A 25,331-nucleotide genomic window follows, 5' to 3' on the forward strand; every position below is an offset into this window, starting at 1 on the left:
TTAAGCTTTGTTCTATAGTTTACATCTAGAATGTTGTTCCTGGGCCCATGTGTTAAAGGCTTGGTCTTTAGCTTGGTGATATTTGAATGTGATTCAAACTTTAAGAGGTGGGGCCTAGTGGGAGTTTTTAGGTCATTGAGGGTATGCCCTGGAAAGGGATTGTGGAGCCCTGGTCTTTTCCTATTTTTTTTGTTTTCCTGGTCTTCACAAGATGAGTAGCTTTGCTCTGCCACGGATTCCCTGCCATGTTGTTCTGTCTTGATGTAGAACCAAAAGCAGTGGGGCCAAGTGACCATGGACTGACATCTCTGAAACTGTAGCCAAAATCAACCTTTCCTCTTTTTAAGTTGGTTATTTCAGGTATTTTGTTACTGTAACAGAAAGCTGACTGACACACTTTGTGACCCTGACCAAATTATATAACCTCAGAGTGCCTCAGTCCTTTAAAATAAGGGTATAGTAGTGCCTACTTCCTAGTTTTTAAAAGAAGAATTAAATGGGTTGCTACATTAAAAATGCTTAGAACAGTGCCAGGTACTTAGTGAGTGCCTGAAATGTTTGATCTTGCCATTTTGGGCTTGAATAAAGATTTGTTGGCATTGGTAAGGGTCTACTTATATTCTAAATTCCTATAGTTGTGTATTTTTTTCCTCCAGAAATTCTCAGCATTTTGGGAATAGGCCTGCGGACTGTAGCTACAGATTAATTTTGAATCTTGGTTTTGCCAAATGGTTGGAATTAAAGAAGTTGAGGATTGGTCTAAGAAATGGTTGAAGCAGTGAATAAGTATTGTAGGCATAGGCTGGGTAAGAAAGCAAGCTAAGGGAAAATAGTTGAGTCCAAACCCAGAAGGTTTTGATGAGATCAGTTCAGTTCTTAGTTTCAGCTGGTTGTAGTTTAAGTAAAATGATAATTATTCCAGAAAGCATATTAAGAAATGTGTTTTTGAAATTTTTTTACTTTACCATTGACTTTTGCTTATTCAATGTTTCTTTATACCTCTTTTCATTCTCATGCAGTGATTTTATTTGTGTCATTATTTTTAAGGAAAACTTAGAAGATGAATATGAACCACGAAGAAGAGATCACATCTCTCATTTTATTTTGCGCCTTGCTTATTGCCAGTCGTGAGTATACATTTGTACTCTCACAAACTTGAAATCTTGGGTTATAAATTGGTACATGGGAAGCTGATTGTACTGAACATAGGAAAACCCAGAATAACTTCAGGAACTGGTGTGCCATGGTTTGAACACTGTTGTAGTGAATTGTCCGAAACAAGTCGCTTACTAAAAAATACTGAAAATTTCTATTGCAAAATTTTTCCCAATGAAAGTTTTTAACTTTATGAGAGATACTCTTCATTTGGAATTTAAATTAGAAGGGATCTCATTAGGAAGGATGTTTGATACTTTTCCAGAAAAGAAGTTGGAAATATTCATAAGAAACAGTGACTCAAACACACACTTGAATTTAATACAGTTTTTTTGGAATTTGAGATATACCGGCCTCTTACACTAGTTATTTTCAGTTGGTGGTTGGTTTCTTATAAATCAACAGTGCCACCCAGAGGGAGAAGGAGTTAGCTGCTTTTTAAAAAATCTAGTTTTTCCTTTCTTATTAGTTTTGGCCAAATAATATAGTTATGGTTGTTTCTTTTTATTAGTAGACTTATCCAGAACAAATCTTGAATTGCTTCCTATCCCAAGATCATAATTGAGAAATTATGATCATAAGCTTTGGTCCTAGAATTTTTATTTTTATAAAAAAGCATATGTAGGGCTGGGGATGTGGCTCAAGCGGTTGCATGCTTGCCTGGCATGCGTGCGGCCCGGGTTCGATCCTCAGCACCACATACAAACAAAGATGTTGTGCCCGCCGATAACTAAAAAAAAAAAAATAAATATTAAAAAAATTCTAAAAAAAAAAGCATATGTAGTTCATGTAATATGTATAATGGATAAATTGCTGTCAGTCTGTAAAAGTAAAAACATGAAATCATGTTTTACATGCAGTAGGATAAATATTTTATAATATTGCAATAATGATATGTGCCTTATAAGGCATGCTGTGTCTGCTTTACAACTGAATATATTTTCATGTTAGCTTTGAAATATTGAAGTATTCTTGTATATATTAAATTTTGTGAAATTATAATCTGCAAAGCTATAAACTTTACTTTGTAAAATGTACTGATCATAATCTATTTAAAGAAAAAGTTGCCTTAAAAAAATTTTATTTATTTGTAGTAGGCACTGAATTAGAGCAAAATATAGTCCATGTTTGAATGATTGTGTCAAAATGAACCCTAATTTTATGTATAACTAAAATGAACTATAAAAATATTAAAAAAACTTAATTTGGCATTTATGAAACCAACCCTGACCAAAGGAGTACCCCATTTTCAAATGTAAATGACTTGTTAATAATTACAGTAAATGCAGTGTACTATTTCCTTTTTGCTATTCAATAATAATTCAGGTAGACTTGAAGTATTCTTTCTTTTTTAAATTTTTTATTTGTTTTAATTAGTTATACATGACAGTAGAATTGAAGTATTCTTTATTTAATCTTTTATGTTCATTACATCCCTTGACCTCATACCTAGCATAACCCTGGAAGAGTGTGGTTTGAGGTATTTGTATTTTCTTTATCACAGTAGAAGACTCATCTGCTTTTAACTGCTGTCTATTGGCATCTTGTCGTCTTTGAATATTGTTTCACAAAAATTTCTCATATTTAATATTAATTGGATTTTTAGTTTATACTCATAATTTTCTGTTTCCATTTCAGTGAAGATCTTAGACGCTGGTTCATTCAACAAGAAATGGATCTCCTTCGATTTCGATTCAATATTTTACCCAAAGACAAAATTCAGAATTTCTTAAAGGATAGCCATTTGCAATTTGAGGCTGTAAGTATTTTTTCGTAGTTATTTCCAGTTGTTTTCACTATTTATCCCTCCCTTTTGCATTAAGTGCTGATAGTAATGTGAGGAATTTATTCTCTTTACATTCTCAAGCTCCTGCCTGAAAGAGTAGCTTTGCACATTAGTGATAGTTATTTATTTGCAGTAGTGAAGTTTAGAGAAGGTAGTGCTTTCTTTAAGTCAGTTGTCAGTAGAATCTACCTGATTTAATAGTTTTTAAAAATAATTTTTGTAGGTAAATCTGAATGATTGTATAATTATGTAAAAAGAAGTATGTGGGACATTTAGCAAGGATAAACATTGTGGGTAAAAATAGTTTATGTCTTTTAGGTGGATCCATGCTGTGGGGGGACAGTAGAAAAATGCTGTTTTGCAAGATCTAGAGTAGTCAAATGGTAGTGGGACTGGTTTGGACCCTATTTTGCTGTTGCAATGGGTGGCTTGGGCCAAATAAAATAAAAGTAAAAGTTAGAGTAGGTGAAAGACATTTGTCTTGTCTGATAAATTCTGTCTGAGGATGTACCCACTGTAACAAGGAACACTAGTATATGAGCTGGGGGAAAGAGATTGCATGAAGGGGAGGGGACATTTAGTGTACTTTTGGTGTCCATTATGTATTTAGGAGGCACTTTCTATAATTCTGTCATTTTCTTCTTAAAAGTGCCTCTTCTGAGGTCTCTAAATAACCTACTTAGGCATAGTCAAGCGATGTGCACAAACTATGTGACCCAAACCTATTGCTTCTCCCCTTTTCTTTTAGCTTTTATCTTTGGTGAAGCCCATTGTTGCTATTATGTATTCCAATTAATTTATCCTTTCATGTTAGAAATAGTTTGTTTTTTGCTCTTGTTGATATTACTGATTTTTATTAGGTCATAGAAAAAAACTATCCTTGAAAAGATCCATCTTTATTTTAGAGTGTCTCAAAATATTGCCATGTAGAGTTGTTTTTTTTTTTTTTTATAATGCATCTATTGATAGAATTTACATATTTTGAAATTCATACTTTTAAAACATATAGTTCACTGGTTTTTAAGTATAATCACAGAGTTATGAAACCATTACCAGTATCTAATTTTGGGACATTTTTATCACCCTAAAACGAAACCTTGTACCCTTTAGTAGCCACTTCTTATTCTTTCTGCCAATTCTTGACAACCACTAATCTACTTTCTGTTTCTGTGAATGCGCCTCTTCTGGCATTTCATATAAATGGAATCATAAAATACATGGTCCTTTGTGAATGACTTCCTCCATTGAGTATAATACTTTCAGATTTTATCCATGTTGTCACATGTATCAGTACTTAATTCCAAATATTTTATTTATATATTTGGCAGTTCATGGACATTTGGATTTTGTTCACATTTTGACCATTGTGAATAATGTTGCAGTAATACTTATGTACAAGGTTTTGTATAGATATATGTTCATTTCTCTCAAGTATATACCTAGGATTAGAATTGCTAGGTCATAGGGTAAGGTATTTAAACTTTTGAGGGTCTGTCAAAATGTTTTCCAAAGTGGCTTATTATCAAACATCTTTTTTTTTTTGGTACCAGGGATTGAATCCAGGGGTGCTTAACCACATCCCCAGCCCTTTTTAAAAATTTTATTTAAAGACAGGGTCTCACTAAGTTGCTGAGGGCCTCATTAAATTGCTGGAGAATGGCTTTGAACTCAATCCTTCTGACTCAGCCTCCTGGGGTGCTGGGATTATAGGTGTACACCACCAGGCCCACCTATCATCAAACATCTCACCAGCAGTGTATGAGGGTTCCAGTTTTTCTGCATTCTCACCAACATTGGTTATTATCTTTTTTTAAAAAATGTAGTCATTGGGCTGGGGTTGTGACTCAGTGGTAGAGCGCTTGCCTATGGAATGTGAGTCCCTGGGTTCAATCCTCAGCACCACATAAAAATAAATAAAATAAACCAAAGGTATTATGTCCAACTGCAACTAAAAAATAAATATTAAAAAAAATCTAGTCATCATAGTGGGTATGAAGTAGTATGTCAGTGGAGGAGATTGAACCCTGTTTTGTTGGGGAAGATTCCTCCATGGATTTCTTGTACTCCTACACATCTTGCTGTGTATATCAAGAGTCCATGTCCCTAATTACTCTTCACTCAGGCTATTTCTTAGGTGATTTTAGTAAGCACCTTTGAAAGATGAGATAATATCTTTCTTTGCCATATAGAGGAGCCTTACTGCTTCCTATAAAAACTGTTGGTTGCCAGTGTTCCTTAGCTTTCATGCAGACCTACTGCACAGAGAGCATCCATCTGTGCTATTTTGTGTTACTCCCTATGGGACTTGGGGGCAAGGAGAGTGACACAAATATACTGGTTCTTTTGCTGCTTCCTGTGATGTGAGTACTAAAGTTCTTTGTCTCTGATGCAGAAGTCTTATGACTTCTTAAAGCATCCTGTAAACAGTATAGGCTAGCTTATTGGCTAGGAAATAGGGTGTCTTAGTTTTTTCCTGTTGCTATAACAATATTGGAGACTGGGTAATTAATAAAGAAAACAGGTTTATTTAGCTCTCAGTTCTGGTGCTGGGAAGTTCAAGATTAGGTCACGGCTTCTGGTGTGGGTCTTATCCTGGATCTTAACATGGCAAAAAAAAAAAAAAAAAAAAAAAAAGGTTAAGCAGGCATATGCAAAGAGAGGGGACACAAGGGACATCCTAGCTTTGTAACTATCTGTGCTTGTGGTTAACCAGTTTGATCCTCTAAGAGTGAGAAATTACTCCCCATAAGACTCCATTAATTTATTCACGAGGGCTCCACCCATATGACCTAATCACAGCCAACACTGCTTCATTGAGGAATCAAACTACACTGTAAGTTTTGATGGGGACAAACCTAGTCAAAACAGAGCATGAAATTAAATCCCAGATTTAACAATGAATTTTGAGTAAATTCTCTAATCCGGTCTTCAGTTTCCCCATCTTTAATATGGGTTTAATAACAATCCCCACCTCACAGATATTTGAGGTTTAAATAAGATAATGTGTATAGAGTATGTAGTATTGTGCCTGGCATATATATAAGCTGGTGATATTATGGAGAAGACAGAAGCAGCAAATGCCTGTATGTTGAAGAAGTTTGGAGTCAGTTAGATGGGTATATTTTACTGCAATTAAAAAAACTATTTTGGAATATATTTTAGGAATCTCGAATTTATGAGAAGTACATGCATAATTTTGATAATTATGTTAGTATCATTATTTTTAATATTACTCTAGTTGCTTCTTGTCTGTTTACTATAATTTGTATTTTATTTTATATTATATATTTATATCCTATTTCACTCTGTAGTTCATTTGAGGTATATTATAATAATTACATACAATAAAATAAGATAAGAGGGCTGGGGATGTGGCTCAAGCGGTAGCGCGCTCGCCTGGCATGCGTGCAGCCTGGGTTCGATCCTCAGTACCACATACAAACAAAGATGTTGTGTCCGCCGAAAACTAAAAAAAAATAAATATTAAAACATTCTCTCTCTCTCTCTCTCTCTCTCTCTTTTTAAAAAAAGGATTACTCTCACTCTGGCTATTCTCCTCTCTTAAAAAAAATAAAATAAGAAATATGAATAAAACCAAAAAGTTGAATGAAGGGAAAATTAATATCCACATTTTTACATACTAGGCAGTCTTGTACAATTTCTGTAGGGAACAGTAATTTTGGCTTCTTGTGTGACTGTTTTGTTTTTTCTAGTTCAGTGATTATCAGTGCGGCAATAGGATGAGGAGGTGTTGCTTTTAGTGGGTTCAGCAGAACATGAGTGGAGGTTTGTAGAATGTAGAAAACTTGATGCCTTATGCTTTCGAAATTTAAACTGTAGAATGTAAATTTTGATCAAGTATGCGTGATTGGTGGAGATTCACGGAAGCCAGAATGAGACTGTTGCAGGAGGCCTGACAGAAAAAGCCATTCCTGTGGTAGACTGCAATCACTTCCCCAGGAGAGAACTTTCTTTTTCTCTCTTCTTTCATGTGTTCTCTCCCATGGCCTCTGATGCTAGTAATTAAGGTGCTTGAATTTGGGTGCTGTTGATTAGCTTTGCTGCAGGTGCCTGTAAGAGCTCTTCCCACTTCATTTTAGTACTTCCTAACTTTTAACATTTCATTAATAGGAACATGCATATTTTCTTCATTTTGGTTAGAATATCTGGCCTGCTTTTGGAAACTATTATTTCAAAATGGGTATTAGTGATGCATTTATATTCAGAACAAAGCAAGGGTTGGGGAAATAATTAGCATTTGTTACATGAGATAGTCTCTGACATATCTACTGCTTCTTATCCAGACAGAAGAAAATAGTGGGGGTTGGAGAACCATGGGGCCATTTTGTTTCCATGTCTCAGAAGGTGGATTACTGGCACAAGTGTTTTAGAGTTTACCTGGACTTAGAGTACTGGTAGACTGATTGGACACATGTCTTTGTCTTTTCAGTTTCCTTAATGCTACAATGATTTTTATATTGATCTCCTTATGTAAAATAAATAGTTTTACATTAGGAAGAGTTGTAATACTAATAACTAAGTTGCATTGTGTTTGCTTTGATGGAGAAATATGTATAGAAAAAGGATCATTAATTTCTTTGCCTAGATTTTACTGGCTTCTGTGCTTTTACTGGACAAAAATTTGTAAAATATAAATGAAGTTAGTTATCAGATCTGGAACCGTGTTCTACTATAGACTCAAGCTGTGTGTCTATAATTTAGCTTTTTTAGTCTATACTCGAATTTGTAGGGGATAGTAGATCTTTATGACATATGACAGAAAAGTGTACAAAAAGGAAAAACTGATATTTTTCATTCTTTGGCTTTTATGTACATAACTTGGATTTTAAGTATGAAATTTCTATGAAGGATTAGAAATGAGTGAATGTTGCCATGTATGGAGAATGTTTTGGATCTCTCATTGCTGAGTTGATTGATTTTTGAATTGCAACAAAGGTGAATTGGTATGGTTAAACAGATTCTATTAAGGCTGCTTCACTTGGTCAGTTAGGGAAAGGTCAGGCTTTGACAGCTGTCAGCCATGTAGACAAAGGGTTTCTGTGCTGTTGCTGTCCAGAGTCTGACAGCAGCTTATAATTTACTTGGATGCTTTTTAAAACTTCCTTAGGACCGTCAAAGCTTTTTTTAAAATTTGAAATGCCAGTGGATCAAATGGAAGGATACTTTTCATTAGAGTATTACAGAATGGCAGGGAAAGGAAAAATGCATATTCTATGTGCCAAATGGAAACAACATTGCATATTAAAATGAATTAGCATTATTCAATTGCCTTTATGTTCAAGGAAATGAATTTTTGAGTAAAGGCAAGTAAGATTGGCTACCTTATTTCCTGGTTCTCTGCAAACAAGTTCATGTAAAACTTTGAATTGTTTAGTTTTGCTTATTTTGAAATAGTTTTTCTTATCCTGAACCTAGCATTTAACATTTCTTATCCTTTATAGTTTGAAACCTTAATTTCTTCTGTCTTAGAAAATATTTCATGTCATTCTTGGCTGGTAACTTCTTTTCAATGAACATGAATTAAAGTTTAATTTGTCATTTGTTACTGCAAATGTCAATCATGAATTTATTAGGAACTTTTAGATGCTTTTCTTCCAGTTAACATTGGAACATTGATTTAATTTTTACAGTTGTGGAATCTTAGAATGGTTTTGGTATTCACTTGTTAATCATTATTTCTTAGATATTTGCAAATTGGCCTTGAGAGTCATGGTTTTCTGACCATTTGGCCCTTATTATGTTGTTTTCATTGTTAATTGGGTTTGAGATCTTGGAAAGTTCATTCATCAATGCGGTCTATTCCTTTTCTGTTGCTTAAAATATGAAAATTTCATTCACATGATATACACAACTCTTTATGCCTACCATTGAGGTCTCAAGTTATTATAAGCGTATTAATAAGTTGCCAAGTGGTTTTAGTGTGGTGCTTTCAAATTGGTGAGATATGTATATCTTTATATCTTTTGATCCAATAAACTTCAGCCAATAAGAGATCTGATGATATAGCTGAGGCAGGACATGCAGAAGTGAGAGTAGAACAGGCTAATGAACGAGAGTGTTTGATAATCCTGGAAGCTCTTCATAGTACTCTGTCAAGCTACTGGCTATGAGAGGTGTAGAAGTGGAGACTGGTGAAGAGTGAGACGGGATATTAAGACAAACTCTTTGAATACTCTTTATGGCAGTTTCAGACATAAAAGGAACTGAGGGGGAAAGGATTAATAATATGAAGGATATTAAAGAAAAAATGTTATTCATGTCACTTGTCAAAGATAGAAGGGAAGACTTTATTCAAGGAGTGGGGGACTATAGTAGGGTTTTATAATATAGGAGAGAAATGAGCTGAACACTGAATACCTATGTATACAAGATGACTATGCTTGTGACTTTGCCCTTGAAAAAAAGGTTAGAGCTTTATAGCTAAGGAGCTGGGGGGTGGTGGGTAGTGTAGGCAGATGGGAAATTAGGAAGAGATAGGGTAACTTTTTGCTAATATGACTTTAGGATTTTTTTCTAAAGGTGAACAAAGGTGATAAGATATTGAGGGTGATCAGAGAAAGGGTAAAGGATTTTTCCTAACATGACTGTGTAGGATTCTTGTTAAACTGATAAACAGGTCTTGTCAAAAAGGGGATTCATGAGCATGACTAGAGTTAGGTCAAGAAGATCCCCTGGGAGCTGGGGTTGTGGCTTGGCAGTAGAGCGCTCGCTTAGCATGTGCGGGGCACTGGATCCGATCCTCAGTACCACATAAAAATAAATACATAAGTGAAATAAAAGCATTGTGTCCAACTACAACTTAAAAAAATTTATTAAAAAAAGAAGAAATTCCTTGTTAAAGATCAAATTTATCTTCTGATTGGGGAAGTAAATTGTTTTATGTTCCAAGGCTGAACAATAAGTTAGTTTGACAGTTCCAGATATGGTGCAGTGAATAAATTAATTTTGAATTAATTCCTCAAGAAAATAGTAGTATGAGAACAATATAAATAGTAGTAACATTGCGAAGGTTTGTCTGTTTTGTGAACATTAGACGTCTTTAAGATGAGTATAGTAACATGGAATTCTTATCCTTTTCCAGGTTAAATATTAGATGATAGATATATATGTTATATATGAAATGAGTTTTTTTTTTTCATCCAGCTGGTTTTAAGGGATTATATTGGCTAGCAAATTTCAACCTGTTCTGTATCTAAATAGAAAAATTAATGATTTAGACAGAGCCCTTTATGCATTTCTGTTACAAATGCATAGTTTTGACTTCTTTCTAAATGATTAAGTGATGATATTCAGAGTACTTCCTTTTTATAAGTCTACTCTACAAACCTAATACTATTGTTCTCATAGTGGTCTTTGACATTATTGGGTAGCTATAGTTAAAATATTGTTATTTTATATATGGAGAATAGGAAATTGTTCATTGAATTTTTAGTTAATTGAGGCCTAACTATGTAACTCTGTGTATAGCTGTAAAAAACATGGCAGATGGTCTTTAGTGATAAGATTTTAGAATTCACAGAATTTGGATTTTCCTGCTCATTATAAGATAGTTTAAACCTAGAGATACTATGGTTATGTGTGAAATTTCAAACTGAATTTATTCTTGAAGGCTAAATTTAACATATGCAAAAGTTCTCAAAATAATTTGTGAAATTCATTTCTCTTTTTTAAAGTTCTAACGTAGTTTATATATACATAATATCTTATATTCTGATTATTTGATGACTATGCTTGTGACTTTGCCCTTGAAAAAAAGGTATGACTTTAAATTAGTTCCATATAGAGTTTTGTCCTAAATGTATTACAATGTTCTGTGTATGTACATATATATACATGCATATATTTGGATCCTAAAAGAATGAAACTAATTTTACTATATATCATCTATAGTGATAAATATTCTCTGTAATTAAACATTAACATCATGAAGTGTTATTCACATTTTCTGAAGATGTCCTGGAAATGTTTCTGAGCTTTTGTACGTAGACATTATTTTTTTCAATCCATAATCTACCAAACCTTTTCCTGTTGCCCCCAGGTTGCCTAGAAATTTGTTTTTGGCTGAATTGCTGTGTCATGGACTAGTTCAGTTCTAGGTCAGATTGTCTTAACATAGGTCTTTTGCATGAGAATGAGAATCAGGCATGTGGAGGGCTAATGGAGTTATACAAAATAATACTTTTGTGTTCTTAATCACTGGATAAGTCTGAGTTATAATTATAGTAACAACAGATATTCTGTTAGCCCAGGCCCTGTATACATACCATTCTGCTACTCCCTACCTATTAGAAAGCATGGACTTTTTCTCCATTTATTCTTTACCTGATGCTGATTGCTAATCTCCCTGGTTTTAAGAAATTAGTGGCATTCTTCAACTGTTGATATCTGCCTCTCTGGCTTTGTTTCCTGTTTACCTCTGTTCAGAGCATGCTGTCTTCATTCCCATGAAGCTTTTGGGCAAGAGAATTCTTCTGTAATCTCTATTGAAGCTTAATAGCCACATATATTTCAGCTTCCTTTTAGTTGATTCAAGGCTTAAAACTGCAATATGAATATTATAAAACCCAGTGGATTGTCCCCAAACTTGGATGGGGTCCTTATTTCCTTAAGAAGGATATTTATTGATGACTGAATAAAGAGTGGACTTATTAAGGTCTGAATTTGTCCAGTGATATAAGGAGGCAGAAGAGAAATTAATCACTCGTAGCTAACCTTTGATATGTGTTTACTAAGTGCCAGGCACTTTACTCAGTGCTTTATATAGATTACATAATTTAATCCTTACAAGAGCTCCAGGAGGAACTTGAAGAGCAGGAAGGTTAAGTAACTTCTGCCCCAAGACAGACTTCTAGATATTTTGATATGTGTGAATTACAAAGTATGTTACTAAATATATGAACAGATTTCTTCACAGTACTTAACTAGCACTGAAATGAAGTGGGATAAATGCTGACATTGAAGGTGACAGGGCTCATCAAAAGGGATACACAAACACAGGTGTGAGTTTAGAGATTTACATTAATGTAGAAAATTAAAGCATTAACTGTAATTTTACTAAGATGTTTTATTTTAACTGACAGTTCTTGGTAGAGCTGGAAACTAAATATATTAAATATACCATAAGTAGTTTTCCCAATATAATATGCATGCTATCACTAGGGAAAACATTATATTTATACAGCTTAGTTGTTGAGGGATTTGTTGTTTTGCTACAATTTTTCTATATTCTTAGCTTTTCTTCTGTGGTACTGTTTACCCCTTTAAAAATGTTTTGGGATTATATTATATGTTTCAGTTTATGATCAACAACTGATGCATGTCAAAAATCATTGTAAACCAAAATTCAATCATTAAATTCTGCTTGAGGTAGGAATAATTCAATCACTTAGGAAAAGGTAGTTAAGGACTTGTAGGTTTTCTTTTGTATAGTACAAGAGAGATAGCATCAAGGGAGTCCTACTGATTGTTTCAAACTGAGCCTTTCTGGAGGATGGTTTAGTCTAGGGCTTCTGAACTATAGGGGATATAGTTTCTCTACTAGTGTTTTAGACATCTTTGTGGTACTTTTGATGGTGGTAACCATGATTGACAGGTATTACAGGCATTTAAATGACAGGAGACAGGAGTGATGGAGTTCCTGCAATGAAGGGCTTGGATATAGTTCTGTATAAGAATGCATTTGCTGATGTCATTCTTGGCTTTTCATATTTATGTGGTCAAACAAAGCCTCCAAGGCCAAACTGCTTGTGATGATCTGCATCTGGATTCAAACATTGTTTTATAAATCCACATAAATTGCTTTTTTTCTCCATGTTTTTTGGTATACCTTTATTGTTCTTAGAATTAAAATATCTTATGAACTGATGGAAGATAATACTTTGTTTCTGTGAGTTATTTACCTTTTTTATTTTTGAAAAAAGGTACCAATACCTATGCTATATCAGTTTGTATTGGTAGGTGGTTTCTATTAATGGATGCAATACCTAACTACTCTACACAAGTCCTTTAGTGCTTTTATTTACTTTGCTTTTATTTTTTTATTTGCTTTTATTTTTCTTTTGTATTTAGTTATGGAGTTCTATTGATTCAAAAAATATCTTTGAATTTTATTTTGAGATAGTAAAGTCGGTATTGTAACATTTTAAATGCTAAAATATTAAAGGGTAGCATTGGGTCTCATAGCATTGGGAACAACTAATTTCATCCAAGCTTTGCTGATCCCCAAGTTTGATTCTATTAGATTCTTGCCTGTAGTATTATAAACACTGACCATAGCATGTTTCTTATTTTCTTTTTGTAAGATTTAAGGTAGTTTTGGCTTATAGTTACACTTTTTTTTTCTTTTTTTCTTGAAATTTCCCCTTCTTTAAAAAATCAGATTATTTTTCTCACTAATAGTTATCATCCCAGACACACTGTTTATATAACTAAAGTTAGATCTGGTTGTTTTCCCACTTCTTGTGAAAAATAATCTTAAATTAAACCCTCAATATCATATACTGTCAGTACTCATAAGAACTGTGAGCATAGCAGATGAAGGAGAGAGCCAAAAGCAGCATGACAATAATACTTCTTTGTAGTCTTCTTCATAAACAGAGTTCAAAGCTCTTCAACTATTGTGAATGTAGAGTCCCAGAATCCCAGTGGAGAAGGGTGAGCAAACTTCTCAGCTAGGAAGGAATGAGGCTGCCAGTCTGCTCACAGAGCTTATAGATGGATTTCCAGTTCTGTCTGTTTCCCTTGGAGGTGTCTTCATAGAGCATTAGTTAAGATGCCTTTTTCTTGGGATTGTGCCATTCATATAGTAAGGTTTCTGGTCTTTGTATCACTTTTGTAAAGGTTTCAAAAATCATCCATTTATGATTATAACTTAAAATAGCCAGTTTGAAGAAAAGAATTTCATGTTAATTTTATTTATTTCCATTTTAATTGATGATGAGGATGATGGTGTAACATAGAAGAATTTCAAACATTATAAACCATTGAGAAAACTTTGCGTTTGAACTAGGGAACTTCTGAGATTTAATTTGTCTACAGGCCCTGAAGTTAAACATGAGGGAAGCCTAGGGATGGTTTGGGATGAGATGGATGGGTTAGAGTGATCTCTTATTCTTGCCCCTTTGAGAAGGTTAACTGGATGGCAGGATCAGCTGGTAGTGGAGGGTCCTTGGTTCCTTTCTTTCCTTGTCCAGCAATAGCAGAGCCTGTTTTTCCTAAGTACAGTGTAGTTCTTTCTCCTTTTTCCAAGTTGAATACAGACATAGTTCTATCATCTCATCTTTTTCCTAGCCATAGTATAACCCCTATCTCTCTGGAGGTCTCCTACTTGTCATATACTTTACTTAATGATATCTTCACCTTTTTTATTTAAAGGAAATACATTCATGTGTTTTCCATGTTAGTGTGGTTGTGGTTTTACATTTTTATGTCATTAAATTATGGAAAAGAGTGGGGGGTAAGGTTAGCTAGATAGGAGAAGGGCAGGAGGGAATTATTGAGAGTTTTTGAATAAAGTGTTGTAATTTACCATGATGAAGATAACTGCAGCGGCTGAGTGAATAAGGAAATGGAGAGTTGAGACCTAAGTTGAGATTTAAGATTGCAAAGTAACAGAATTTTGACAGAGTTCTCAGAAGGATATTTTAATTTTTCAAATTAGAACATTTTGCCAAGCATGGTGGTGCATGCCTGTAATCCCAGCAGCTTGAGAGACTAAGACAGGAGAATTTCGAGTTCAAAGCCAGCCTCAGCAAAAGTGAGACTCTGTCTCTAAATAAAATACAAAATAGGGCTGGAGATGTGGCTCAGTGGCTGAGTGCCCCTGAGTTCAACTCCCGGTACAAAAAAAAAGAAATTTTGACTTTTTTTTTTGAATATTTATTTTTTAGTTGTAGTTGGACACAATATCTTTATTTATTTTTATGTGGTGCTGAGGCGTGTACATGCTAGGCAAGTGCTCTACCTCTGAGCCATGACCCCAGCCCCAACATTTTGACTTTTGAATAATCTTGGAACTAATTTTTTAAAAAATAAATATGTGATTCACTTTTAGGTATTTTTCTGTAAAGCCCTTACTTTTCTTGATATTTAATACCTCTTGATATTCGGACCATAGTTTCACCTTCACTTTTCTACTCTTTCATATATAATTTCCTTTATCTTTTGGAACTTAGAGATAAACTCTTAGAATATATAACTATCATTATATTTTTTGGATTAGGTAGGGAGCAGGATAAATGAGAGGTGATTATATTAAAACTGATCTAGTTCTTGACAGACTTCTTTCAATGACGATGAGCTACAAAGAATTCCTTTGTATTTGGCATCAGATTTTTTTTTCCTATTCCCAGATTACTATGCTCTATAAGTGTCATTTGGGGGAGCCAAAGTACTGTACTTCAACTTCCAATAGTTCATTCAGTGTAGAAGGGGAAAAAAGTTCTCATTTTTCAGTTTTTGTATATTTCTTCCTTTTGCTTTAATAATAAACGGGTACAGGGGATTGTTAAATAGTAAGTGAATACAAACAAGTGCTAATAAGCACAGATATACCTAGTATTTAAACCTTTTTATATTTACATATATTTTAAGAGTTAAGAGAAATTAGTATTTTCAGTTGAATATGTGTCATAGGCAGTGAACCCACTAATATTTTGTAAGTGCCTGTAGTTGCTAAGCGCTGTAAATTATATTAAAAATATTGCCACTTGAGTAAGTCCTTAAAGAAACTATTTTGGAACTATTTGGTTGACTAGTATACATCAGAACTATTGTTTGGGCTCTGCAGATACAGGTTGCTCAGGTATGTAATAGAATTTATATACAAATAGATTGGAATTTGGATTTAGAAAGGATAGCTTCTTATTCTATCTGTCCTGGATTTCATTTAGTTTGTTGTATATTATTTAAAATTGATTAGAATTCAGCTTCTTATTTCTTTTTAGTATAACTTCAGCATGATTATTTTTCTTTTCTTTTTACCATTCCCTTTGCAACACAGGTGCATGTTCTTGCACACACATAAAAGAAGATCCATAATTTAGGAAGTATTTATAGTAGGATAGAGATACGATTTATTTGAAGTTTTTAGTAGGTTGCTATCTCTGATCATGAGGAAAGTCTATTTTTGAATTTTGCTGCTGCTTCTTCTTTTTTTTTTTTTTGGTAAGGGATTGGATTCTAGAACAGAGGAGGTGTCTCCAAGACCATGTCTTTATCAGCAAGTGGGGTTTAATATATATTAGAAATGGTAAGAGAGAAAAAGAAAAGATAGATACTTTTTCAACCATCCCTTAAGGTTTTGTTATTTATTCCCTGACTTTTGTTTATCAAATTCCAACATTACTTACTTTCATTTTGTTAGGGAATAGGAATGTTTTGGGCAGGCATCGTTCTGTATGAGAGAAAGTAATCAATTTGCTTAGTGTGTTGTAATGGCAGCTTTGCTACTTTCTTGTCCTTTGCTTTCTCTTTGTCTAACAAAGAAAATTGACAGGCTGCTTACCTTTCTGTGAATACTTTTCCTTACAGCTGTGTGATTGACTGTGTGGTGAATATAATAACCCTGGCTTCTACAGCATCAAGTGGCAGAAGTAGAAAGAGGCTCTTTTTGCTCCTTCTTCTATTCCTCTTTTCCCCTTCCTTCTTTTCTTTTTCTTAAAAAATGCTATTTGATTCTAGCATGGGTGAAGCTTACCTCTGGGGAGTTAATAAAAACTGAAATCAGTTATTTTTCTTCTCTTTTGAGTTTCATATTTAATTTTCCCCAAATGAGAGAATTAGCCTGAATGTTGCTAAATGCTAGGTTTCAGCAAATAAAGTTCAACTGAATTTGCATTTCTTTATTTTACTATATATGTGGTAAAATTAGATAATTAATAAAGGTTTAAAGGAATTCTCACTGACAAATTCACCCTGTTTCACCTTCTTAAACCTAAGAAGCATAATTTGCCTAAATTATGCAAAATGCTAATTAAAAGGTTTAATTTGCTAATCATCTCAGTTTGATTAGAGGCAGATGCTGATTATCTGCACAAGTCTAAATGGACCTTTCAGAGATGGCTTTCATTATTTAAAATCAACTTGTCAAACTAATTAAGACATAAATTTAAGAAATAACAAATACCGGTTTTCTATATACTTTCAGTGTGTTACCAGGGCAGGGCAAATCATAAATGCCATGCACCAAAGACTTGTTGTTTAAGTCATCATCAAGAATTTTAGTTTTGGGGCTGAGGTTGTTGCTCAGAAAGAATGCTCGCCTGGCATGTGTGAGGCACTGTGTTAGAGCCTTAGTACCACATAAAAATAAAATAAAAAGGTATTGTGTCTACCTACAACTAAAAAATAAATATTAAAAAAAAAGAATTTCTGTATTCTTAAAGTTTAAGGTATGAACATTGCCCATTTTTTTTTTAAACTGAGCTCATTAGATTCTATAGTCATACCATTGTTAGTCCTATAGATCTTTGATTTTTTTCCTCATGTTTTTTTTTTCCTACTGTGAGTCAAAAAACAGTACAAGGGTATAGAGACTTGTGCATGCACATTCAAACCATGCGTAGAAATGGGTGGAATGTATTGGACAGGTATGCCAGGCTCCCCTTACACCTCACAGGTGATCAAACCTTCCTTTTACAAGCTGAGATATGGCAAAAAGCAGACATCAGGTCACTTTTAAGGCAAGGATGCAAGAGCATCATCTTAGAATTCTTTTAAACCTTTATTAAGGATCACCTTAGTTTAGTAAGCGACAAGAATTTGGGTCTATGCACCTAGCTTTTGAATTCTTTCTGGATTGTCTTTTTTTCTTTTCTATTATTGGAGATTATACCCAGGGGCACTCTACCACTGAGTTACATGTCCAGCCAGCCCTTTTTATTTTATATTTTGAGGTAGGGTCTCTCTGAGTTGCTGAGGCTCCTCTTAAACTTGCAGTCCTCCTGCCTCAGCCTCCCAAAGTTGTTGGGATTACAGGTATGTGCTCCTGGATCCCCCAATCCCTTCCTTAGAATAAAGAAAATCATAGATTGGTCAGGTGTCTGTGACTGATTAAGGTCCAGACTAGGAAAACAAAGGTAGAAATTGCATTACCCCTAATCTGAGTCATATATACATGGCTTAGTAACAGAAAATGTTTATAGAGTTTTGTGTTTAAGATTCAGGGTATTAGAAGATCTGAGATATAGACATGAATTCTGCTTTGAATTGCACCAGGATCAAGGGCCATATGATGAGGTAGCATACTGTCTAAAAGGGGATAATCCAGAGTTTGTATATTGTGGAGTGAAGAGCACAGGCTCTAGTGTTCTAATATGGGTGTGTTGATTAGCTTGTTGTCACTGTCATAAAAATACCTGACAAGAACAATTTAGAGGAAAGAAAGTTTATTTTGTTACATGGTTTCAGAAATTGAGTCTGTGTTGGGATGACTCCATTGCTGTGGGCTTAAGGTAAGGCAGAGCATCATGGTTGAAGGGTGTGGTAGAGGAGTGTTGATCCACTCATGGTGGCTAACAAGCAGAGAGAGGGAAGGGAGAAGGCACTTCAGGGAAGATGAACCCTCGCAGGGCATATCCTTAGAGACCCACTTCCTCCAGTCATGCCCTTCCTGCCTACAGTTACCACCCAGACATTCTGTTCAAACTAGGATGGACTGATTAGGTTACAGCTCTCACAGTTCAATCATTTCACCTCTCCATATTCCTGCATTAACACAGGAGCTTTTGGGGGACACCTCCTATGCACACCATAACACTGGCACTGCCACTAACTAGTTGTTTTTCCTCTTTCATTTGGTTTCCCCATCTGCAAAATGAAGAATAGAGTTGCTTACTACCTTATACTACCTCATAAGGTTGGGAAGCCTTGATAAGGTAATATATTTTATAAAACTTTTAGAATAGTGTCTGGCACATAATAAACACATAATAAATGTTAACTATTGTTATTTTTATTTGTTACCACTACAGTTTTTGCACAAGATTTGTAAAATGATTGTATGTGTGTGTGTTTGAGTGTGTGTGAGTGTGCATGTGTGTATATGGAGAACATTGATGGAATTCAGTACCCACTTGAGTCATTTAAAAGTGCCACAAATATATGTACTATAAAAAGAAGTTATAAAAACTTTAATTATATAAGCTAATAGAATTTGAAATACTAAAGTCTTATTAAAATGAATAAAATTTTAGTCCAAATCTTGCTTCTTACTGTGTAGTATGGGAGAGTCAGGAATATATATAGATAAACATGGTGATGCTAGATTAACAGCTGAACGATTGGGGGAGCTTGATCATGATTCCTTTTTGCACTTGAATCTTAAGGGTAAAAGGGGAGGTTCATTTAAATTCAGTTATTTTCTGGTTCTGAGAAGAATACAACAAGTTACTATGGAATAGGAAAATGAGTAATAGAGTACTTTGATTTTTAACCTAGCCAAGATTAACACCTGAGTTCAACCTTTTAGCTTTACTCACTGTTATAATTCTAGGGTGGGTTACCATACTTAATATGGTTGAACAAAGGAATAAATAAATGAATTAGCCACTTACAGGTGTTCCTCAGCCCATTCTTTGCTCTGAAGCAAGATATGATCATGTGCAGATATTATTGTGTGCATCTATTCCGCAGCCCCTTTACAACTCTATTAATTACATGTTAGCATAATGGTAATGTTTAAAATTCTCAACAGGTTGCCTCATGTTCTCACCCCTGTTTACCTCTCTAATCTCATATCTCTCTGTTTTAAAAAAATCTTTTTTAGTTGTAGATGGACACAATGCCTTCATTTGATTTATTTACTTTTTTTTTTTTTTAAATGTGGTGCTGAGGATCGAATCCAGTGCCCCAAATGTGTGAGGCAAACACTCTTACCACTGAGCCACAATTCCAGCCCCATCTAATCTCATTTCTTAACCACTATTTTTGTCAACTCTATGGACCAACTGTAATGAACATTTTTTTGTTTTGAAAACATATTTCCGTACCTTGACCTTGGAGATTTTTTTCTTTCTTTTTTACCTTATTCTGCCTCGTCAATTGTGTCTCAGTTTGCACAGATTGTCTTTCTGGGATTCCCATCCTTCTCCCCCCCTTCCTCCCCCCCTCGCCCTCAGTCTGGCATAAAACCTCCTCTTTTGTGCTCTTTTATAGTACTCTGTGTATCTTCTATCAGAGCTCTTATACTTGTGGGTCATCACCAGCCTGTTTGGAGTGAGCTCTGAGTCTCTTGAGAGCAATGGACCCTTAATGTCTTCTTCAATGTCAAACACAACGTCTGGCCCTTAGGGGGTACTTAATATGGTTGAACAAAGGAATAAATAAATGAATTAGCCACTTACAGGTGTTCCTCAGAAAATATATTAACTTAGCTCCCTAGAAATAGTTTAGCCTTTTGAGTATTCATTATAAAGTTTAAGTATTCAGCAGTTTGTTCTTTGTGTCTAAGTTTGTGCTAATAGCCATATAAAATGGATGGTTCAAGAGATAATTGTGAACTAGCAAACTGGGTCTAAAATTCAAGATTTGGGTCACTTTTTTGCTAATTATATACTTACGGAAATCAGATTGATTTTGTTACATTAAAACTTATCAGGCAAACTTGAGGAGGAGGATGAAAGTCTTGGTTCAGTAGACACTGGAGAAGGTAAAGAACAGAAAAAAAATGTACAGATAGATAAGATTTCCAAGAATCATACATACTCTGTCTTTCAAGTTCAAAGGCTTTCTAGAAGGTTGCTAGTTTTCTGGGTTTCAGAATAGGAGGAATGTTTCCATTTAACATCCAGCCCAGCTGCAAACTAGAGTGTCTGGAATTTACAAAGTAGGTTTTTCAGTTTTATCTCATCTTGGAGCTTTCATTTGAGTTTTAACAATTTCTCAGTGTGATTGAAATAAACACAAAGGATGAGTATGGTAATATTCCCTATTTTCTATCAGTACTGTCATGAAAATATATTTATAACCTTGTAGCTAAGTATCATATAGATAATGGAGATATTTAGGAGGGAGTATTTATGCTTTTATCTAATGAATATTTTGCCTTCCAAGAGGTCACCTAGGCTGGTGTAGTGAATTAAAGATAACCATAATTTGGGCTGGGGCTTTGACTCAGTGGTAGAGCACTTACTTGTATAGCATGCACCAGGCCCTGTAGCATGCACGGTGTCCTGGGTTTGATTCCCCAGCATGACAAAAAATAAAACAAAAGATGACCACAAATTATTTGATAATTTTTCACTAAGAGGTAGGATCTATGTCACCTCTCCCTGAATCTGAGGGTTTTTTCCTTTTTATATTGCGGTTCAATCCATAATATAATATATACTGAATTATGTTTACAGTGTTGTTATGCAACTATCACCTGTATCTCTAGAACTTTCTCATTTTCCCCAACTGAAACTCAGTATCTAATAAATATGTTCTATTCTCCTCCCACAAGCCATTGGCCTTGTGAGTTTTGCAACTGTTCTGACAAATAAATATTGGTGAAGCGGCACTTTAGTAGTTTCTGGATAGAGACCTTAGAAAGTGGTTTCTTCCATTTCCTGTCTTTGCAGTACTCTCCTTTTGGAGCCCTAGTAGAAATTTAACTACATTTGCTCAGACATATTGCTGGAGAGGTCTGTTCTAAAACCCAGAATAAACTGGCAACTGTGATGTTGGAGAGGCCATGTCCACAGTCCTAGCTGAATGCCTTTTAGCTGAATTAGGCTAAAATTTTAGCTGGGTTAGGGTGGACTTAGCTGGGACTCCTCCACAATTCCAGCTGAGCCCAAGCCTTTCAGCTATTCTCACCAAGGTGTAATATGTGGAGCCACCTTAGACTCTTCAGATCAGTCTAGTCAGTGGCTCAGTACTCCTACTAGGCTTGTTTGATGCCTCATGAAATAGATGGATTGCCTCTTTTTGAATACCTACCTGCCTTACCAACAAAATTGGGATCTTTAATAAAATGGTTGTTGTTTTAAACTGCTATGTTTTAGATTAGTTTGTTATTCAGTACTAGATAATTGGAATTGGTAGCTAAGCTAGAGGCTTTTGGCATATTGAATTTGAGCTGAAACAAAACAAATATTATACCCCAAGTACCCCCAAACAACCCTACCATAATTTATGAAATGTAATGAAGTTAATACAACTCAAGACTACAATTAGTAGTATGGAAAGTGAAATTTCAGTAATGAGGTGAGTGGAGAAAATAACTCTGAGGGAGCTCAGATTAGAAAGGACAGAAATGGGATAAATGTTGATAAATGCCTTTCACCTTTCAGAAATCTGATGGGTGAAGCTGCTTAAAAAGAATGAACTGAGAAGTTTATGGCTTTTTCATTTGAATAAGAGATTTGCCAGGAGTTTTTAAAATCTTTTGAGGTCTTTACTTCTAAACACTGCTTTGTATGTTTTAGGACTCTAGAGGTGAGGTAATAAGATATGAAGCATAAGGTGTAAGTATGAGATAATGTAATTTATGTTTTAATGTGGTGCATTTAGCCCTTCAGAGTTTGACAATATTTAAGGCCAACTAAATTAATGAGTTTACTTCATAGCATAGATTACAGATGGTCCTTTCTTCTTGCTAAATTCTACTCGGCTAAGAAATGGTGTATATACAGTATGTTCAAGGTACTGTGTAGGTGCTGGGGAATTTAAAAAGTGTTTTTGGGAATAGAAAGGGATATAAATAAATGAATGAAAGCAATGATAAATTACTATTGACACCACACCATATAAGCTTCTAAATATTTGTGTTGCCTTTTGAAATAGTTGTAGATTTTTATCCTATTTTCATTTTTATCATCTGATGCTTTCACTTGGTTCTTTCTTTTATTTTTGGTACTGAGGATCTAACCCAGGGACACTTTACCACTGCACTACATTCCCACCCTTTTTTGATTTTTTTATTTTGAGATAAGGTTTCTAAGTTGCTGAGGGTTTCTCTAAGTTGTAGACGTTGACCTTGAACTTGTGATCCTCTTGTCTCAGCCTCCTGAATTGCTGAGATTACAGAAGTGTGCCACTGCACCCAGCTTTTATTTGTTTTTTTTTTTTAAATAGTTTTTAGTTATACATGGACACAATATCTTTATTTTGTTTATTTATTTTTATGTGGTGCTGAGGATTGAACCCAGTGCTTCACATGTGTGAGGCAAGTACTCTGCCACTGAGCCACAACCCCAGCCCTCAGTTGGTTCTTGATATATGGAGTTTAGATTGTGGTAGGTAAGGGGGAGATTTTTTTTTTTTTTTACCATACGATTTATTTTTATTTTTTTTTTTTAGTCATATATGACAGCAGAATGTATTTTGACATAGAATACATACATGGAATGTACATACATCAATCATATTGTCTATTCTATTCTGCTGCCCTTCATATCCCTCCTACTCCTCCCCTCCTCTCCCATCCTCTCTATCCAATTTAATGTGACACACTTTTTTTTTTCTTTTTCTCATCACAACATCATATATATATTCTGTATAACAATGAGGTGGGAGATTTTGATTCATATGGAAAATCTAGAAAAATAATTTCTTGTTGAAAACACACACACACACACACACACACACACAAACAAAAACATAACAAAACAAGACAGAAAAAAACTTTCCAAACAAAGAATAACTAAACCTACTTTGTAAGTGTATAGGGAAGCAGGACAGATAGGCCTAATAAAACTTTTTTTATGTTGGCAGACACTTTTGCTGCCATTATGATACTTTGCGTAAGGAACAGGAGAATCATGGGTGAATGCAAACACATACACAGCTGTTTGAATTTGCTGCTCAGCTTTCTGGATTCCTTAAGCTATATCACTTTTGGGTTGTAATGATCTTACTGGAGGCAAGATGCAAAGCGAATAAGATGCAGCATCAAAATTCTCTTTTAAGTGTTTCAAGGCTGCTCTTATTTATTTCTACAAAATAGAAATAAAAATTTTGCCTGTTCCTTTTTTTTTTGGTAACTGAAAACTAACAATAGGAAGGAAAGTATAGATAAGATAAAGTGACTGATGTTTTCAGAAAGAAATCAAAGTCAAGATCATTACAGAGCACAATATAATGGATATAGGATGCATAAATTCAGTATTTTCTCTCTTTGCATTTTTGAGACAGAAATAAAATGGCTACATTTAGGTAGGTTATGAGGACAGGCTTTGGACAGAGAAGGTATTTTTCTTACAATGAAAATAAAATACATATTTAGAACATATAGGAAACTTATATAGAGATATAGGGAAATTCACAGTATTGTTATAGGCTACTCTAGGCTGATGTGAGCACTTAACTTTCTCACCCAGGGGTACTTTATCAGTGAGCTATATCCCTAGCCCTTTATTTATTTTTTATATTGAAAAAGGATCTTGGTAAGTTGCTGAGGCAGGCCTTGAACTTTCTATCCTACCTCAGCCCTCTGAGTTCCCGGAATCACAGGTGTGTGCCATTGCTCACAGCTCATGTTTTTAATGATGAAGAGTAAGTAGAGCTAGGATTGAAGAGGCATGGAAGAGTGGCCCCTGGGAGGTGCAGGTAATGCTGCTTCCTGTCACAATTTAGATTTATAGTATTTGAGAACTGGATGCCCCTGAATAACACTGTCCTTTCTGAGTGGCCACAAGGCTTCTTCCTGAAATTTACATCTTAAGTGCAGATAAAGCTCTTAAACATTATAGGACTGTTTAGGGGTAGAACTGTAACTTGGGATAGTGGTATATCCAATAGAAAGAGGTTGTTTTTGGACTTTGAAGTAGGATAAATGTGCACATGAATGAAATGGTGAGGTAACGCTTTTTAAAGTCCCTTTTGGAATCAAGAAGTGGTGAGGGGCTTTAATTAATCAGGTCCTTCCCCATCAAGTTATCCCAAATTAACTCAAAATTTATAGAAAGTATATGCTTGCTATTAAATGTACTATTAAGATAAATTCCCTAGTAGAATCCTCCTGAGTACATCCTACATAGAAATTCTGGAGCCATTGCTGTCCTTTATATTATTTTGTGGCTAATATTTAAGAAATGATTTATTTGTACACAGTGATATGTTGCATGCGATAGAAGATATGCATTAAAATGTTTAGTTTAAGAGAGCAGGAAAAGACTCTTATTTAGGAAACAGAACAAGGTAAAATGATCCAGTGGTGGAGTGTTTGATATGATCTATAAGACTTACGAAAAAGAAAAGGTACTGCTATGTTCTGGATTCATCTAGGAAAGCAGAATTCAGATGACAGTATTTGAACTGCATCTTACAAGATAAGAAGGTTGAAAGGAAGTAACAGATATTCTGAGGGATGGTATATTGTATGTTAACTGCAACTTCAAATGTCTGAATAATTTTCAAAGAACTGAAACTATTGAATTGGGTTAAC

General features: G+C 34.6%; 1 protein-coding gene across 6 annotated transcripts in view; it reads left to right on the top strand.

Annotated features, from left to right (window-relative positions):
- Positions 1-25,331, top strand: part of Prim2 (DNA primase subunit 2) — a 410,568-nt gene that overhangs the window by 141,655 nt on the left and 243,582 nt on the right. For all 6 annotated transcript variants that reach the window (XM_048805584.1, XM_048805585.1, XM_048805581.1 and 3 more), the window contains 2 exons: positions 1,048-1,127; positions 2,794-2,914. In XM_048805584.1, the coding sequence (XP_048661541.1) occupies positions 1,048-1,127; positions 2,794-2,914 (201 nt within the window). The remainder of the gene's footprint in view (positions 1-1,047; positions 1,128-2,793; positions 2,915-25,331) is intronic.

Source organism: Marmota marmota, unplaced genomic scaffold (genome assembly GCF_001458135.2).
Source record: "Marmota marmota marmota unplaced genomic scaffold, marMar, whole genome shotgun sequence".
Classification (NCBI taxonomy): domain Eukaryota; kingdom Metazoa; phylum Chordata; class Mammalia; order Rodentia; family Sciuridae; genus Marmota; species Marmota marmota.